The 19,324-nt window shown below is 40.1% G+C and overlaps 1 protein-coding gene and 1 long non-coding RNA gene across 3 annotated transcripts; one reads left to right on the forward strand and one right to left on the reverse strand.

The window, feature by feature from the left end:
* The first annotated feature begins 691 nt into the window (after positions 1-691).
* LOC139041681 (uncharacterized) lies at positions 692-19,119 on the forward strand. Of its 2 annotated transcripts, none has more exons than XR_011497326.1 (3): positions 692-772; positions 8,940-9,132; positions 18,988-19,119. It is a non-coding gene; the product is annotated as an uncharacterized lncRNA (long non-coding RNA). The 2 variants fall into 2 exon arrangements; XR_011497327.1 differs by lacking the exon at positions 18,988-19,119 and adding an exon at positions 9,320-9,456.
* CER1 (cerberus 1, DAN family BMP antagonist) lies at positions 5,952-9,421 on the reverse strand. Its single transcript, XM_014843530.3, has 2 exons — positions 8,915-9,421; positions 5,952-7,278 (listed from the first exon to the last, which is right to left on the reverse strand). Exons 1-2 carry the CDS (start codon positions 9,419-9,421, stop codon positions 6,964-6,966), a joined length of 822 nt encoding a protein of 273 aa, XP_014699016.1. The 3' UTR covers positions 5,952-6,963.
* Positions 19,120-19,324: the final 205 nt, after the last annotated feature.

Genomic DNA, 19,324 nt, shown 5'->3' on the forward strand with positions numbered 1-19,324 from the left:
CCCCTGACGGGCATCCTTTTAGTGTCTTACCTGAGTTGATGTAAAATGTGAGGTGCCCAACCATGGTGGCCTGGTGGTCAAGATTCAGCGTTCTCACCGCCGTGACCTGGGCTCCTTTCCCAGTCAGAGGACCACACCACCCGTCTGTTGGTTGTCATGTTGTGGCAGCTGTGTGTTGCTGTGAGGCTGAAAGCTATGCTACCGCGACTTCAAATACCAGCAGGGTCACCCATGGTGGACAGGTTTCAGACTAGGAAGAATTTGTGGACCTGGCCACCCACTTCCAAAAATATCATCTATGAAAACCCTATCAATAGAAGCAGAGGATTGTCTGATACAGCGCTGGAAGGTGAGAGGATGGCGCAAAAAGACGGGGCAGGGTTCTGCTCTGCTGTCCACAGTGTCACTAGGAGTTGAAATTGACTCAATGCACTAATAACAAAGATGTGAAATCTGTCTGTTCAGTTTTCATCTAGTTCTTGCCTGAGGTTTGGGCAGGACACAGGTTTCCTTTTAGTTATGGAATTGTGACATAAAGAAGCGCTTACTGGAAATTCTTGTTCCTTGCATATTGGACATAAAGAGGTGTGTTTTCCTTAGCTGGTAGACACGAGGCAGTTGTGATGATTTCCTTGAAAAACATTAACCCAAGTCCCCACCCACAGGTAGTCACTGGTGATTGTTTCTTTGGGAGGAAAGGACGAGGAATAAAACAGAATCAGAGGGAGGCAAACAACAAGATGAATATCTGAGCTCTCTCCCGGAAGTGTGGGTGAGTAAGTGGGGCCTGGATCTGGAAAACTAGTAGTACAGGAAAGTCCATTCCTTCGCTCAGGGTATTATTACTCACCTGTTTCACCGCTGCAAGCTCCTGAATGTGAGCATTAGATTAAACAAGGTGAAGAAGACCCACTCATGTGTATTTAGAATTCATTCTCTGTTCCTAAAATGGAAACTTGACTTTCCTGAGTTCCAGTCAGAAGAGGTTTGTGCACCTGATTTCCAGCTCTTCTCGCCTCCAGCTTTCTCTCCATTCCAATTTATCATACCCACGATAAAGATTTTTGGCTCATGGAAATCTTTGAGAAGCTCAGGAAAATTCTGGACCTTCTCCCCTGAAGTATGCTCATCCCTACAACATTCGCACACATTTCAGGGGGTTCGTGAGCTCCTCTGAAGGTACTGTTGTAAACCCCTACCACCCTAATCTGAGAAAAAACCTTCAAAAACTCCCTATTGCCTGCCAAATATGTTCTTAAAACCTGTTGGCTGCCATTCAAAACTCCCCACACTATGAGTACTATCTATCCTTCCAAGAACGGCTCCCAAAATTCATTCATTTAGCTTACATACATTTGAACATTTATCCCTTATAAAACATTAAAATTATACATTTTATGTATATATTTATATTTATGTATATATGCAAATATATACATATTAAAATATAAATATTATACTATAGAAATAATATATTCATGTATTAAATAATATAATATATAAAGCATAAAATATTATATTAGAAACCGAGGGGTATCAAAGATGTATAATATACAGGGCTTGCTGTTAAAGACTTTACAATCTAGAAAGAAAGATAAGATAGGTAAATAAATTATAAAAGTTAAAAAGTAGCCATGGCTGTGGCAGATACTGTTGCTTGCCTACTCAACAGCCATTTTCTCTTTATTTCTTGCTGTCAGAGCAAAGATTTTGTTCCATCGTTTATCCTCAATGGAACTGATTTTATTCAGCTCTTTAAAAGGTACACAAGTGTGAGAGGATAACTTTTTTCTACTATAGACGTCAGTGTGTGAACAGTGAAACATGATGTCTGGAACTCCAGCAGCCATGTTGTGACTGAGGGGAGTTTTAGCTAGTGGAAGACCTACTGAAAGCGACAGATCAGAAAGAAGGAAGGAACCTGAATCCTTGATGGAATGGTGGAAATGACTTGACCAACCAGGGAACCAGTTGTCCTCCAGACTTCTTGTTAGTGAAATAATATATCCCTTTATAATTTAATATATTCTGAGTTGTGTTTTCTGGTACTTGAGTTGAAAGCATTCTCGTGGATATAATTGCCTTAAGACAGGCATGGATAATGGGCTTTAGGAATCAGAGCGGGAATAGACAAGTGAATGAATCAGGTGTTTAACTCTGACTATGTATGGATATATATGGATGGATATGGATATGGATATATATATATATATGATGCTTATATAAATATATATATTTCTTTCTTTGCTATCTTGAGGCAACGTGGCATAGTATGAAAGATCTGGGACTTTGGAGTCATTCAGCCTCTGCTACTCCCAGCAGTGATACTTTGGGAAGGCTATTTAATTTATATGAGCCTCAGCATCCTCATCTATAAAATAACACGATACTCCCTTCCTCACATGGTCTTGTGAGGGTTAAATGAGATGATATACACAAAGTGCTTGGCACAGAGCCTGATGCATGATACACTTTCAGCATATGATATCTATCAATATTATTTCTTTTATGCAAATAAAAAGTTTTTCTTGAGTAGCTCCTGCATGCTGGGCACTTTCATAGGCATTGATTACAACGGGGAAAGAAATCCATCGTGATCCCTGCTCTTCTGGAGCTTATGATCTGACTAATGGTGACACCAATAAAGGTATAATTATAAACTGAGGTGTGTGCTCTGAAGTGAAGGCCACAGAGCCATGAAATCACGTGAGAGGTGAACCTGACCTTGCCTGCGATTAAGGAAGGGTTCACTGGGAAAGTGGGGTTTGAGTTTGGGGTTGGGGTCATTGTTCTAGCTTTACAGAAGCAAAGACATTTAGTTACTTGTTCCTGGACTGTAAGCTTCTTAAAGTCAGGAATTAAATTCAGATAATCATATATTCATTTATTTATATTGTTTGTGTCCAGCGCAGTGACCAGGCTCATCACAGAGAATCATAAATATTTGTGGACTGAATGAATGAACCACTATGACTTTCACTCTCCTTGTCGAAAAAATGGGTATAAAATCTCTACTTTTAGGAGATGAGGACAATAAAGCACTTGAACACATAGTAAGGGCTCAATAATTGGTAGCTCTTATTATTATTACTATTATTATTGCTTTATAATTTACAAGCATTAACTCTTCTACTATATTATAAGCTCCAGGGTGGTGGGAAATGTGTCTTATCTATCTTTGATTATTCCAGTGTTCTCAGCACAGTGTCTTGCATAGAATAAGTTCTCTGTAAAAATTCAGAGAACACATGACATTCTTAATTAGGAATTAAATTGACATGTTAAAGAGACTATGTACATTGAAAAAATAAGTTAGCAAAGCTAAGTTAATCACTCTCTGTAGGGAATACTTACTGCCAAATTTCTAGAATAAAGATAAAATATATAGAAAAAAGACCTCTAAAAACTGTTGTAAAAACAAGCCAGAATCCTGTATGGAGAAGAAAAGAACTTAGAACAATTCATATCGAATGCCATGCATGTAATTAAAAACTCACAGCTTTAATGTCCCCCTTTCAGAGACTACCCAATCTAGGGTAACTAGTCTCGAACACTCTTCTCTACTTTAATTCTTTGCATACCACGTATAGACACCTGGTATTTTTGCTTTTCAGCTGATCGATTTTCAAGTTGCTTGACTCTCCCCACTAGAATGTAAGCTCTCTAGGACCAGGGATCTTGTCTGACTAGTTTCCTTGCCATAGTCACAGCACCTAGAGCTGTATTTTGCACATAGTTGGTGGACAAATGTATACCTGTTGAATAAAGGAACACGTACACAAAAGTAATACTCTGTATTATTGACGGATGTGCATGTACCTTTGCAAAAATCTAAAAGAGTATTGAAAGAATAAACAAGAATCTTTGGGGGTATGGTGGGTATTGAAGGGTCGGGGCTTGGGGGATGGGACTCAGCATGGTGGTTAGAGGAGACATTACTTATGTGTGAAATGGTTCATTTCCTTTAAAAAAATAGACGAAAAGCACAAGATGACAAAATGTTAAATATTTTGATGATGAGAATTTAAGTGTCTGTTATATTATTCTTTGCACTTTTCTGTGTCTTTTAAATTTCTCAAAACAAAGAAAAAAAAGAAATTCTGAATGGAGAAGAGTGAATTAACCCCTTGGAGTTTTATAAGACCTAAAGCTCTCCAATGTACTGTTACCTACACTTGATCATCACAATAATTTTGATGTAATTATTATCTACTTTATTTTATGCAGAAGGAAAATGAGACCAAGACCGATGAGGTGGCTGCCGTGACCACCTCTAAAGTCAGGGCATGCTTGACTGAACTTGACCTGGTGATGATTTCTCTTTCAAGAGATAACATCAGGGCCAGCCTGGTGGCGCAGCAGTTAAGTGCACACGTTCTGCTTCGGCTGCCCAGGGTACACTGGTTTGGATCCTGGGTGGGGACATGGCACCACTTGGCAAGCTATGCTGTAGTAGGCGTCCCACGTATAAAGTAGAGGAAGATGGGCACGGATGTTAGCTCAGGGCCAGCCTTCCTCAGCAAAAAGAGGAGGATTGGCAGCAGTTAGCTTAGGGCTAATCTTCCACAAAACAAACAAAAAGAGAGATAACGTCAATGTCCTTCAAAGCTGAGCACTAGATAAGAAGTAAAAAGAAAACAGCTTTGAAGCCTATAGGCAAGAGACCCAGAAGAGTTAAATCTAAATGGATGGACAATGAATGAGTAAATATTTTAATACAAAGAAAAAATACACTCCAAATGACCTTAAGTAAATTGCTTAAACTTTTTAAAGCTTATTTTCTTCACCTATAAAATAGAGTATTTACCTACCTCATGTGTGTTTCCATGGGATTGTATAATTTATGCATTTATGTAGTACATAAATTGTACAATTTGTATAAAAGACACGGCACAGTATCTGGCACTTAATAGATTGGGTACTTTTGTGTTTCCTCTTGGTTTCTTATGCTCCCATGTATTATGTTGAACCACTGAAAATTTTTTTTTTTGTGAGTAAAATTGATTGACTATGGTCAATTTTGTGAGGTTCATGCTATCACTCTATGAATGTAAGCTCTGATTCTGCTGTCAGCTATCTCATCTCAAATTCACATGTGTGAAAAGGGCAGACCAGAGTTTGAATAAAACTGGTAATTATTTGGGGCTTGGGCTTGCAAGTCCATTTGCAGGATAGATAAAAGAGATTTGCAAGCGTGGAAGGAAGAGAAGGATAGTCCAATTGGCAGAGACAGGTTTACATAATCAGGGTTAGGCAATTGCAAACTAGACAGCTGCTCAATAGCTTTTGGCACCAAAATATATTGACCAGCTGGGATATCATTAATACCTAACAGTTTTATCCTTATGACCATATTTTGGCCAATTAGGTTGTCTTTGACCACCAAAGGGTATAATATATTCTGATGTAAATGCCACGTGTGTATCTGTGTATCACATATTCTATTACATTGATGTGTGATAGAACATACACTAAATATAAATGCATTCGCTTCTTTGGAACACCAGGTTAGATGGTGTGATTAAAGAGGAATAGAATTTAAAAATATTGATGTCTTTTTTTTAAAAAAAAATCATTATTCTGGGAAATGGTTTTTTTGTGTATACTGAAAGTAAAGAGATCCAAATAAAATAATTTTTAAAGATGAATTTTTAAAGAATGATTATAGAAAAGGAAATATGGCTAGGGAAAACCAGTTCTGCACAATGTATGCATACAAATGAGTACAGACAGGAGAAATGTAATCACAGAAAGATAGTGATTAAATGACCTTAACAGAAAGCTGTTTGAAGTGTCAGAAGAAACACTTGGGCCATTGTCATTAGCCTCTGAAGCCATTTCAGAAATGCTACTAGCTAGGTGACCTCCACATAGTGCCTTTCAATTATGAGACAGACAAAATAAATAAGGAAAAAATATAAGACAATTGAATGCCACGACATTTCCCAGAATGTTTCATACACTAAAATTTAATACATTAACGTATTCAGAATATCTTCAGGACTTGCAATTGCAGCATTTGAAGAATAAAATTTGTAATACCAGGTTCTAGTAGTAAAAAACAGTCCTCCAAACGCAGAACCCATACTCGCTACCTAATCCAAAATGCGTGTGGATAAAGGATTTCACTGTAAATTGTTTCAATGTTAAATCCTTTGCATTTTATTTAATTTGACCTCTACTGGCATTCCTTGGTCACTTTTGTTAGCATCTCTGGTTGACCTTTAACCCAGGAAAGGATCATGGACTTTTCCTTGACCATAATACAGGTACTTGTTTAGCCACAGATGATTGTTTCTGGTGCCCCTGTAAACCACTAAAAGTAACGTCAATGTTCCCTCTTCAAAGCCGAAGACCCAACATTATGAACTTTATATGAAGAGTATCAAAAGTAAGGAGGTAACCAAACAACTTACTGCTTACATCTATGAAGCTACTTAATCATTCGATACAAATCAAATCAAACACTGCCTGACATGCAAAGGCAGCTACAAGTATGAGGAATCCTTTCTAAAAATACGTCCCCCGTCCTTTTTTCCTGATGCTTTGACAAGCTATTAAAAAAAGCCCAATTTTATGTCCTAGTTTATTTCTTTTCCTTCTTCAGATGGCTTTTACCAAAACTTGGAGACAATAGATCATGGAATATTAGTAGTGGAGAGGACTTTAGCAATCAACTACTTCAAGTCCCTCATTTCCAGGAGAAAAAGTTGAGGTGGAGAAAACTTTTCTACTTGTTAGCTTGTTAGAATCCTATGGCCAGTTAGTGGCAGAGCCAAGACTAGATCCCAAATGTGTACTGATAATCGGATGAATACCATTTCCTCTAAATTGTTCTATCTTACTACTTTTTAAACCACCTTCCCTTAAAATATTATGGACCCACTAAACATTTCCAGACTGAATAATCAGCAACTTTGCCATTGTGGTTTTGCTTTTCAAAAGTAACAGTGGGATAGCTTTTTAAGTTGAAAATCCTGGGATAAAGGGATCCTGGGCATGAAATTCTGCCTGGGAGCCTGCCTGTAGGAGGTGTCCATGCTCGTGCTCCATCTTCACCTTGCACTGGCACTCCTCCACCAGCATCACCACCTTGACCACGGGGGCAAGGCCAGTGCAGTTCAGCTGCAAGTGCATCGTGGTGAACTTGGCAGGCAAGCAGTGGAAGCAGAAGGTATGGGGGTGCTGAGCAGCTCCAGGAGAACGAACAGACGCACACTTCCCAAAGCAAAGGTTGTTCTGTACAACTACTTTCTCACAGTCTTCATGGCTGATAGTCTAAAAGGCAAGCACATCTCCATTAAATTATCTTGAGTCATTTCATTAACACATATGATGCAAAAGCTATAGACTATAAGTCTGAGGATAATTTAGACTGAAATTTCAAAACCTTTTCAATTTTGGATATTTTGCAATATCTAAGTAATGGTATCTACAAGGGCACAGAGTGACCAGAAATCTTATCTAGTTGGATGTTACCAGATGAAAAAATTCGAATGGCTAGCTTCTTAGCTTCTTATATAAGTAATGTGCCATATCTTACAGTTCATTGTGCATAATAGATTCTCAATACGTGTTTGTTCAGCTGCTCAGAGAATAGATCAGAACATCAAGAGTTTAATTCTATCCTACTTTTCAGGGCCTATCATACATTCAGATTTAGGAAGCTGCATGGAACAAGGTTGCAACACATATGCCTGCGGATCCTTATGCATTACATCACTTTTGCCTCTCCCATAACCCTATACACCTAGCTCCAAGTGCACTTCAAAATATATGAGTCAAACACCTTAAATTTAATTTAATTAGCAATAGAATTCAAAATAAGAGTTTCAAAGGAAATTTGATTGCATGATTCTTAGGAGCAATTTTCTAATTGCATACGGCCAACAAAGCAGTCATTCTTATTTGATATTTGACTCGTCATTGTTACACATCCTTGCCTTTTCAGGCAGAATACTTAACTGCCCTGCACAGTCAATTACTTTATAATACTGCCTGCTTAATTGGGCAGCCTTATTGGACTGTAAAATTTTACTCTACCCTGTGTTGCTTTTGGTTGAGTATCTTCATGTTTAAGGGCCTGATGCAATTTCTCAATTTTAATTTAAGATTTGGAATGTGGGGGTTGCCAGGGCTGACTGGGGGAAGCAGATATGGAGTGCCCCTTCATGTTAACAGTGTAGGATCAATCACAATAACCACAAATCAGCCAGTGCAATATGAATTAGGAGACAGGCATTTCTAACGAGAGGAAAGGTGATTTTGCACTGAGATTATTTTTTGGAAGTTTATGAGAAAGTAAGTTGAATCAAATCACTTTTGCTGTTGTAATACTAGAAATGATATGGCACCTTCTGCCTGACAATGTCAACATATTTGATAGAACTTTGAAGTAGTTAGGAATGAAATACAGGGGTTAAGACCACCATGCAGTTGTACGGGAGTGTTTGGGGAGGGGTCCAATTATTCCAACTTCTCTACAGATGGAGTCGACTTACTCATCCTTATCCTAATAAAGTGTAGAGATAGAGCTAGAGAGAAGTTCTGGCAATTGCTGTAAATTCCCAGTTTCCTCAATGAAGGTACAGTCTTACTCATCTCTCTGGATAGATCACCCCTAACATAAAAATAAGTCAAGAAATCCCCATAAAACCAAGCTCTGTGTCATAAATATGAATGATTACAATATTGGCGGTACCATCATACTATTTTTGCAGCATTTCCAGAATACCAAGAGTCAATGGAAAGTTTAGAAGGCAATTTGGTATGTTTTGCCAAATCCTATGATGAGTGCCAGAGGACCAAATCTGAGAGTTAGGCTTCTGGCAGCATCTTCTCCTACTCTCCACCTACCTCAGCTCTCCATCCCCTTCCTGCAAACCCTGGTCCCCTATCCCCCAAGGACACATACCTGGCTGAAGGGCACTGTTCTACAGGTCTCCTGATGCACTTCATGGCTTTTGATGGGCAAGATGATCCCCTGAGAAGCCGGACTCATTCTGAACATGAAGTGGTGCCAGAATTTTTTGGCTTCTTCCCGAAGAGGAGATTTCTTCACTTGCATCCCATCCTTTGGCTGAGTGGGGGCATGCAGCCCAGGTGGGAAGTTCTCACTGATCAAGTCATGAGGTGGGTGCACTTCTTTCTCAGGTTTCTTCCAGAACCTTCCAAACCTGGAGAGCATCTTCTCTCTCTGCCTCTGGCCTTCCCCTGCAGTGCTGGCACCTATCAGGTGTGGCACTGCAACAAACAGATCTGGCTTTTCCTCTGCTTCCTCGTGGTTGCCCACGGGGAGCTCTCTGCGATTCCTTTCTAGGAGCACGAGAGAAGCAGACCTCGGACTCTGGCGGCCAGCCCAGTGCCGTGCAGCCTTCCCTAGAGGCAGGAGCACCAGCAGCTGAAGTAAGAGGAGATGCATGCTGTCGGGGGCCCACACTTCTTTGAGATTCACAGATGGCAAGGCGCAAAAAGGAGGCTCACTCTCTGCAGGACTATGAACAAGGAGATCCTATATATAGATACCTGCCTTGTGGGATGGGAAGGCAGGTGGTCAGTAGCCAGGCAGGGTAAACACATTTATTGTTTGCTTGGATTATGTAGTGCTAATGGTGTCCTGCCTTCACTTTGGTTTTGTGTATTTTAGAAGGCCCCAGTGAAAGCCTGGGACCCAGGGGGTAATTAGCTGACACTTTATTGTCTGAGACTGAAAGAGCAGTATTAGCAAAAACAACACATTCTTTGCCGGGATTTCCCATCACTGCTCTTAGAAGAAGGACCGGAGTCAGCTAACATTTGCGGTGCATCTGCTTTGTGCTGGGATAGAATAGATGAGATGTGTTTTTATGAGAGAAGTGTGTCAGACAAAACTAGAGGCATATATTTAGCAAAATCCCAGGTCTTTAGGCTCTTCTCACACACACTCACACACACACACACACAAACACACTCACGGGAGTGGTCAAAGAAGTATATCAAAATTGTGTGGAAGGGAAAGGAAGAAATAGAAGGATGTTAACTTTGGTGAGCAGAGGACTCTCCATTTACTTAGATGTGGTTGGGGTTGTAGATTTTTGTATTGTAACAGAGTAAAGGGAATATATCCTCCTTCTCCACACATGGAAACTCACAATTCGCAAGTTAATCCCCTCACCTTAAGAATCAAATACTTGGTGCTAAATTTCACAACTGGTGGGTCATCAGATAAACTCTTTCAATTGTTCACAAATTTCTCAACAGGATCCTAAGTAATAGTCAGCTCATCAGTCTTCAGTGAGGATGGGGAACTGTCTCCCTCAAGCCGCCCTATTGATTTTTTTCCTTTCTCTAAACAAAGAGCCAGACTTGAGAACGTGGATTCTAAGAACCAGATTTGATAGCTCTGGGCATGAAGCTAGCTGGTCAATTCTTTACCTTAGAGAATCCACACCATCTTTTTTATTCTGTAGCAATTGATGACGAGGTTAAATAAAGATGGAGACAAGCATATTTCTTCAGGATCAAAGGAAAACTTGTTAGGTGACTCTCATTCAAAAATGTTATAAATTGATGTGGATCAAGGCAGCCCCAGGGAGAGAAGCCCAAGGCGTCTGGCTTACATGCTGATCTATATCATCCTCTGGGAAGCACAGGACACCCTGACTTGATTGTATCTAAAGTTGTAAGACCACACAATAACCAGACCCCACCTGCACTGATACCATTTTAATGACTTTTGTACGTGATCTTTCCTTTGTCTAGTAAAAATAAGTCACATACTCATGCCTTATAAATTTAGCCCTAACCCTCAACACATTGCAGCTCTTCACTGCCCGTGGGTCCTGCCCCCATGCTATTCTCTGAATAAAGGAGCGCTACTACCAGACCTTGAGAGTTCAAGAAATCTTTCTTTCGACTCCTCAGCTCACCAAGCCCACGTCATAAATCAGGCAAGGATATGAGAAAGAAACACATCTAAGGGCCAGCCCAGTGGTGCAGTGGTTAAGTTGGCACGTTCTGCTTCAATGGCCTGGGATTTGCAGGTTCAGATCCTGGGTGCAGATCTATGCACTACCTGTCAAGCCATGCTGTGGCAGGCATCCCACATAAAATAGAGGTAGATGGGCATGCATGCTAGCTCAGGGCCAGTCTTCCTCAGCAAAAAAAAAAAAAAAAAAAAGGAAAGAAAAAAAGAAAGAAACATATTAGAAAACTGAAACTCCAGAATTGAGACCAATCGACTTTCCACACCATTTGAACAGTATTTTCATTGGGAATCGATCCAATACTTGCTTATATTTCTCCTCTTTCAACTTAATCACCCTATTCCTTGCTTTCAGTAACATACATAATCCTGGAACATGTCCTCTTTTTTTTTTTCAGTACTGATTAAGCTTTCTTCCCAAGAAGTGACCCATTAGAATCTTTTTTCCAGACACTTGTGTTCTTTTTAATCGTCATGTCTGATTTCTGTGAGATAAAACCTCAAGTGAGTTCCTTTACCTACAATAATGCACTATTTTATAATGCACCACTTTTTCAGAATTCTATCAAAAGAGATATATTTTACTTGAACCAAATAGCCATAGAACCTGTGCTACTATTAATGATGGTAGAGCTGAGTCATACTAAATGAGCATTACTATTTTTCATATTGTTTTAATTGCCTGCTGTTTGAATTTCTTAATTCCCCTCGGCCACCCAAGGCAATAGGCTTTCCAGAGCTGACCACTCTGCCCCTTGATTATAAATATAGTATGGACCCAGCTCTGATATATTTCCTGATCCTTTTTAAACTCCACATTTAGTGCCTGAAGTTCCATTGCCATCGATGAGAGTATCTAGCATTTCCCCAAAGGGAAGACTATTCCAAGGATTCCAGGCGGGGTCTCAGGTTGCTCGTCTCTGAACATAGGATGCAATTCAAATAATTTCTGTTGAATTAAAATTTGTAGCAGACTCACTTTGGAGGCCATGCTAGATCTAGAAGATGATAGAAAATGATACGAACTTGGCTCCTGCCCTCCAGCAGGTTGCATCGTCTAGTGGAATCATACATTTCATAACTATTATATTAGCTGTAGGGATGTCACTTATTCATTTGTAACTTTTTTTTAGTCCTAAACTCCTCTTCTTCTGATCCCAATTTTGCTGTTTATAAATGTCATTTAAAAACTACTCGTGGAGAATTTCCTTTTGCTGTTCTGTCATTCCTGTTGAGAAAATGTGCAAATATCTTGAAGGGTAAATATAGCAAAATAAAGCCTTCTGTGATGAGAACTATGGTCCCTAAGTATGGCTTTTACAGCTAAGGGCAGATGACGTTCGCCTTTCACCACTGTGTCCTTTCATCAAGCCTAAAGCTATGTATATGATATGCTCTATTTACTTTTAAGAACATAGACAAACATTTTGGAGCTTTCAGCAAAAGCTTGCTGCCTCTTGGGTCTCCGGTGATACAGGCATCTAGTTACCTCTCAGTGTGAATGAAGCCAAATGGAGCTGGGTGCGGAGAGGGCCTCCAGTCACAGCAGGAAGCCTGTGTATGGAGAGAGCCCCACAAATTGTTGGTCCTTAGTACCAAATGCCACAGTGAAAGGCAGGCCTGAGCCTACATGACCCCAAGCCTGCTAAGTCCACTTCCTGGGACAACGTCAGGCCTTTGTGAGAGCCAGAGGGGCCAATCTCATAATTCATTCCAATTTACAATTCAGTCTCAGCACGACCTGAACTCTCTGATTTCAACCTGACCTGGTTTTCCTAGGCACTAAGATGTCCTCAAGACCAGATAGAGCTCCCAGTGTGCTGTGAGAGGACAGTAACAGCTACGTCTTCTGTCCCTCTTATGAATCTCAGAAGGGAGCTAAAGAGTGGTCTCGTGTGCTCTGAGGTAAAACAGAGAGGCTAAGATCTTTCCTGAAAACCCTGGATCTAAACCCACAAAAGGTGAGAGGCAGTGTTGGGGTAGGAGGTGGGCACTGGAGTTAAACTTAAAGACAGAAAAGGGAGTTTGGGTTGATGAATTTGTGGAAGGAATCTGTTTAGGGCACATCCATTGCCTCACAACTACCTCTCTCTTCAAAATATGGAATAGCAATAGTGTCATGGGAGTTTAGACTATTTAAAACAAACAAACAAACAAAACAAGGCAGAATCGTTCTTTTCTTTTCCAAAACACAGGAAAGAGGGCAAGTTAGGGTTAGTGGTTTCCACCTAAACCTTTTAACATGATTCAGTTTGGTAAATTATTCAAAGTGTAGAACTCTCCCCCCACTGCACTCCCCTCCCTGCCACTTTCTGTGGAAAGAGCACATGAGGAAGGACCTCACTCCCCAAAGCTGCTCACTTATTGGACTCATTGATGCATTCATCCACACAGCATGTATTTGAGTGCCAACTCTGTGCTAGGTCCTGGGAGTAAAATGGTGAGGGTCCAGGCCCAGTGGAGTTTGCAGTCTAGAAGGAGAGTCTGGTTTATTCAACATAAGTTACACAAAGAAAACCTAGGCAGCACCATTCCTGTACTAATCAGAGACTTTCCAGTAGATCCAAATCCCAAAGGCACTGTGCACTGCCACATTGTGTTTCTGCTAATTTTATTCAATAAATATTTGTTGAGTGCAAGGAAGTGCAATAGATGTGTGATAATTTTCTTTTATTTTTGATTAGGTAATAAATATAGGTAAGAACAAAATTCAAATAACACAAAAAGTTGTGCAATGAAAGACAAATCTTCTTCTTACCTCCCAGGCTTCCTGTCCTGCCATGGAGGCAATCACTGGAATCAACTTCTTTATATTCAATCTTTTTAAGTTGTCACCTGTTATGGGCCAAATTGTGACCCCCAAAATCCGTATGTTGAAGTCTTAATCCTCAGTACCTCGGAATGTGACTGTATTTGAAGATAGGGCCTTTAAAGAGGTAATTAAGTTAAAATGAGGCCGTTAGAGTAGGTCCTAATCCAAGAAAACCGATGTCTTCACAAGAAAAGGAGATTAAGACAAAGACACACACACAGAGGAAACACCGTTTGAAGACACAAGGAGAAGACAGCAGTCTACAAGCCAAGGAAAGAGCCCTCAGAAGGAAACAATCTTACCGACGTCTTGATCTTGGACTTCCAGCCTCCAGGACTGTGAGAAAATAAATTTCTATTGTTTAAGCCCCCCAGTCTGTGGTCCTTTGTTATGGTGGCCCAACAGACCAATTCATCCCTTAAAGAGAACAAAATGTGTAGCCAATAGAGAAGGACAAAGATTAAATGGCATAGCATGCCACAAAAATTCCCCATTTCCGCTTTTAGGCACTGATCCCTGAATTCCCTTTTAAGGTCAGATTATTCTGTTCACAGTGTCAGTGTTCTTATTGTTCTCTGTCCAAAACACTCCCACACTATGGAGACGCATTTTATTTTTTGCAACTGAGGATGTGTCTATTACTGTGTACAAGTTACGGATAATACCTAAATGTGACTAGTGAACTTCTTATCAAGATTGCAGAGGGGGCTCCTGCCAATCTGAGAAGTAGGCCAAGGCGGCTGAGGTGACTTCTCCGTGTGCCCTGCCATCCATCCATCCCCCACTGCCCACAGCCTCTATGTATGGCCAGCCCAGGATGCCTTCACTGGTGCTAAACCTGTGTCGTGCTTCTTCTTTTCCATCCTTAAAGTTTACCTTGATCATTTTTCATTCTGCAGAAAGCTGCTCTCAGAGAGAGTAATGTAACTGGAAGTAACTCTGGACTTGAAGCCAGAAAAACTTTATCCGATTCCTGGCTCTGCCTTACAGCTTGTAAAATACATGATCTCAGGTATTTAACTTCATGTCCATAAGCCTTGCCAGGGACAATACCAGCTGCCCTGTCTTCCTTACCTGGCTCATTGCCTTTTTTGTTTTTACTCCTCATCCTATTACCCTGGGTGACTTCAGCGTCCACATGGATGCGTCTGACCAATAACATGCCATCAGTATTACATGATGTCCCATTCAAACCCCTGGTAGAAATCTGATGACCCCGCTCCAACTGGTCTCCCCATCCCCATCACATTCTGACCCCTGTTATTACCAGGAATTGCTCCACCTCTAAACTGTGAATTTCACATTCTACTCTCTTGTGACATGCTGTTCTATCAGTTCTCTCACTCAGTTGTGCCTACAGCATCTGTTTTCTGCTTTATCCTTGCAATAGCACTACCACAATTGTCGTTAAATAATTATCTGTGTCAACATTTGTTTAACATCTGTCTCCACTTTAGATTTTAAAGTCCCTGAAAGTAGGGGCTATGTCTTTCTTAGTCACCATCTCAGGCCCTGGAGCAGTTTTTTCCATGTAGTAGATGCTCAAAAATATTGTTTAAAAATAAAGGAATGTATGAGTGAATATTTAGAATTCTCTGGTCTTCACTTCCTTCCCTATCTGGCTTGGTTTCATGGCCCATCACTTAAAACTTTTGCAGGATTGCCAACTCCCTTGCTCTTTTTTCCTTTTCTTGCACCCATTTAGTAAAATTTCACCCCTGGAAATACCCAGCTGTTCACTTTCCCTTGGCCACACCTGGGCTGTGGAATGCAGAGATGATGACAAAATGGCAAAAACTGAGTCTATACAAATTAACTATCTCCCATCTTAACAGAACCCTCAGTTCTGCCCAACAATCTTTCTGATTACTCTAGTCAACTCTCTCTTCATTTTCCATATAGATTATTTAAAAATCTTCTCTGATTATCTCAAACCTTTGTTCTGCCTCTTTCCTCATTTTCAATAAATGACCTCACCCCTTCTTCCACAAAGAAAGATCAAAGCCATCAGATGAGAGAGCTTCCTCTCAAATGGAAGAGTTTCCTCCCATTTGACCATCACACCATACCAATTCACTCCTCCTTTCCAATCTGCCCTTGGAATTCCATCCTTTCCAACCTAGTTTAATGAGTAGTCTCCTCCCGTATCATCAAACTCCCTTCACTCCAGTGGCTGCCCCCCATCAGCATTTGTAAAATGTTTGCTTGTTTTGAATCATTTTCAAATGTCTCGATTTAATAAAAGGTTTCAGGTTCTGCACTTCGGCGTTGTCTTCGGCCTTCACAGGCAAATTTTGGGAAGAATTATCCAAACCCATTCTCCACTTTCTCATATCCTCTGACATACCACCTCACTGAAGTCTAGCTTTTTGCTCCAGCACTCCTTTAAATCTTTCTTCCCAGGATCAATCATCCATGCCTTCTTGTAGCAATTGGAACTCGGCAGCATTTTACTCATTTCTCATTAATTTGGTCCTAAATAAAATGGAGAAAGAAAGGGAGGTCAGAGTGGGAGAAAGAGCCATGAGAATCCTAAAGTATTAAGCTACAAGAACAGACCTGCCATCCAGCCAGCTCTCTAGATAGTAGAGGATTTTTACAAGGAAACCAGCTCACTCGTAACACCAGGATTTGTTTGGGGCTCCAGAAGCCAGGTCCCTTCTTTACTCTGCCATTTAGTGCTTCCTCAAACTTGGTTTAATTTGGGTGCACAAATGTCATCCTATCCAGGGAATGAAGGCTCCTCCAAGGCTGGGTCTGTGTTTGCTGGAAACTGCACTGTCAGCAACTTTGACAACAGGGATTTTTGTTTAAAGCATCTTTCTGTTTCTTTCCCATTCCTGGCTCCTCGCTCGGCACTTTGGAAGTTCATGAATATTCGTTTTAACATACCAAATCCAACAAAAATGTGGGCAGAAACTTCTGACACAGGTCCTTATTGTGCTTTGCTTTCTAAGAGGTATCTCTCTGTCCTGGAGAACTTATCCTTAATTCTCTGTGTTTAGACCCTGTTTTAAAATCAAATTTCCACTGGATCTGGGAAGACTCAGAATAAACCTTTCTTTATTTCCCAGCATGGCTCAGTCTCAGAGTAGGTCTTTGAACTTTGTCCTACCAGACACAGTTCCCAGGCAAGTCTCTCCTGGAGAATAATTACACTCCTAGAAAAGGTAACTCATGCCAGAGGACTCTATGTGTGTTAGGTAACTTTATGTAGCTTGTAAATTGTTTTCCTCCCTTTGGAAGATGGGGGTAACGTATCACCAACAGAAGTGAGTGTAGGGGACATCCGTCTGAAAACCATTCTCCCACTAGCCACCTTGCCAGTTTCTGCTTATACAATGCAGACAGCTTGGGGGAACCATATTGTCCCTATAAGCTCATAACACATGGACAAATGATTAAAAACACATGGAAAAGAGTTCCGTGGCTAAGCTAAAATTCAGATGGGAATGGAAAATCAACTTGCAAAGCTTTCAACTGACTCAGGGCCAAATGTAGGACAGAATGCAAGGAGAAGTTGCCAAAAGGGAGGGAAGTTGGAGAAAGAAGCAAGTCCCGGATAGGAAACCTAAAACAATGACACCTTGTATTGACAATTCTCTCTAAGTCTCTCCAAGAGTAGGCACCAAAATCAACTCTGGAAATATTAAGACCATCATTTCATGAAAGATTTTAGACAGATTTATATTTTCTACCCTCTATAAATAAAGGTTGGCTTGACTCTTTTGGCACCATCTACGCAGAAACATAATGTTAAGTATCTGTAACATAAATATTAAAATATTACACACTTTTCCCTCCAAGGTGTGGGAATTAAATAACAAGGTGGCATGAGACAAACTGTGAAAAATCACGACAATAAAATGCAAAAGCAAAGCAGAACTTTCCAACCAAGCTTGCCTTCTGTTGTGCACCTGACCCTGGGCCCAAGTTTGCCATAAAGCTGGGTAGGCTTTAGTCATATCTGCAAAAGTTAAAATCCTGGTTCAAATCTGAAACTCTAAGAAGCCTGTTATTTGCAGCTAGTCACTAAAATGATCCGATTCTGACAGGTAGGAACTATGGAGACAAGAAGGTGATTTACTAGGAGCCAAGCTCTGCTAGTCTTCCACTGGGAAACACCTTTCTCTCTGTTTAGCACCATTTAAGTCTTCATGTGTTCATCTGGGGGCATGGTGAATCCTCAACACTTGCAATAAGTGTGTTCCTTAAATACTGAAGGCAAAAAAACTTTTGAAAGTGTGGCTGCATGGAGGAGCTATTCTTAGAAAATAACTATCACCCACGTCCTTAGCCAACAATCTTTCAGCAAAGCAATCCTTTCTGTCACGTGGAAAACTATCCCCTAACTTGTCTCTCTTTATGATGAGAGTCGTGAATCATAGATCACGTCTGAAAGCAAGACATACGGGGTTTTAAAAAGGGTTTCCCTGGTCATCTGAATTTCTCCCCAAACTGGAAACGTGTCCATGTTCAACACAAATATTCTAACATGCAGGAAAGTTCTTACTTGTAACATGGAACTTTAGAACCCTCCCATGTCACTCTCCCACCCCCAGCTCCTGCTTGGTTGCTTCCTGGTGAGGAAGAGCGCTGTTTGAAATTGTCATCCTCTTCCAAGTACTTTGCATCACACACACACACACACACGCACTTTACAGCTTTTAGAAAGACATCTTTATTGAGTGCCAACTATGTCCCAGGCGTATTCTTTATAGTTTCACATTTAGTTTTCACAACAATTTTTCCAGGAAGTTATTGTTATCCCCACTTTATAGGTGAGAAACCTAAGTTTAGGGAATTTAAGATGCACAGCTAGTAAGTGGTGGAATTGAGACATAAACCCACCTCACGTTTTTCTCCCCTGTCAGTGTGTCTATTGCAATGTAGCTGTTAAAATGGTCATACATTATTTTATATTCTGCTATTTTAAATTAACATTACGATAGAATTATAATTTTAATGGAGGTAATATAATATTCCATTAAGCATTCTTCCGTCATTAGATATTTAAATCATATAATTTTGTTCCAATTTTTTATTGCCCCTGAAATAAAGATATCTTCATGCATAGAGTTTTTATTTTCCTTTGAAAATTTTCCATTATGTAGAAATTATTTTGTTTCTCTTTCTTTAAACAGGTTTATTCAAGTATAATCGACATACAATATACAATACGTATTTAACGTGTACAATTTGATAATTTTAGATATCTATATGCATCTGTGAAACTATTACTACAATCAAGATAGTGAACACATCCGTCACTCTCAAAAGTCTCCTTGCATCCCTTTGTGATCCCTTCTCCTGCCCGTTCCTGTCCTCCTCTCCCATTCCCAGGTAAATCCCTATTTGTTTTCTGTTACTATAGATTAGTTTGCACTTTCTAGGATTTTCTATGAATGGAGTACATACACATTATGTATTTTATTTTGTCAGGCTTCTTTCACTCAATGTAAGTATTTTGAGAATCATCCATGTTGTTGTATCAATATCTCATTTGTTTTTATTCCTGAATAGCAGTTCATTGTGAGGATATACTATAA

This window comes from Equus asinus, chromosome 23, assembly GCF_041296235.1.
Source record: "Equus asinus isolate D_3611 breed Donkey chromosome 23, EquAss-T2T_v2, whole genome shotgun sequence".
In the NCBI taxonomy this organism is placed as follows: domain Eukaryota; kingdom Metazoa; phylum Chordata; class Mammalia; order Perissodactyla; family Equidae; genus Equus; species Equus asinus.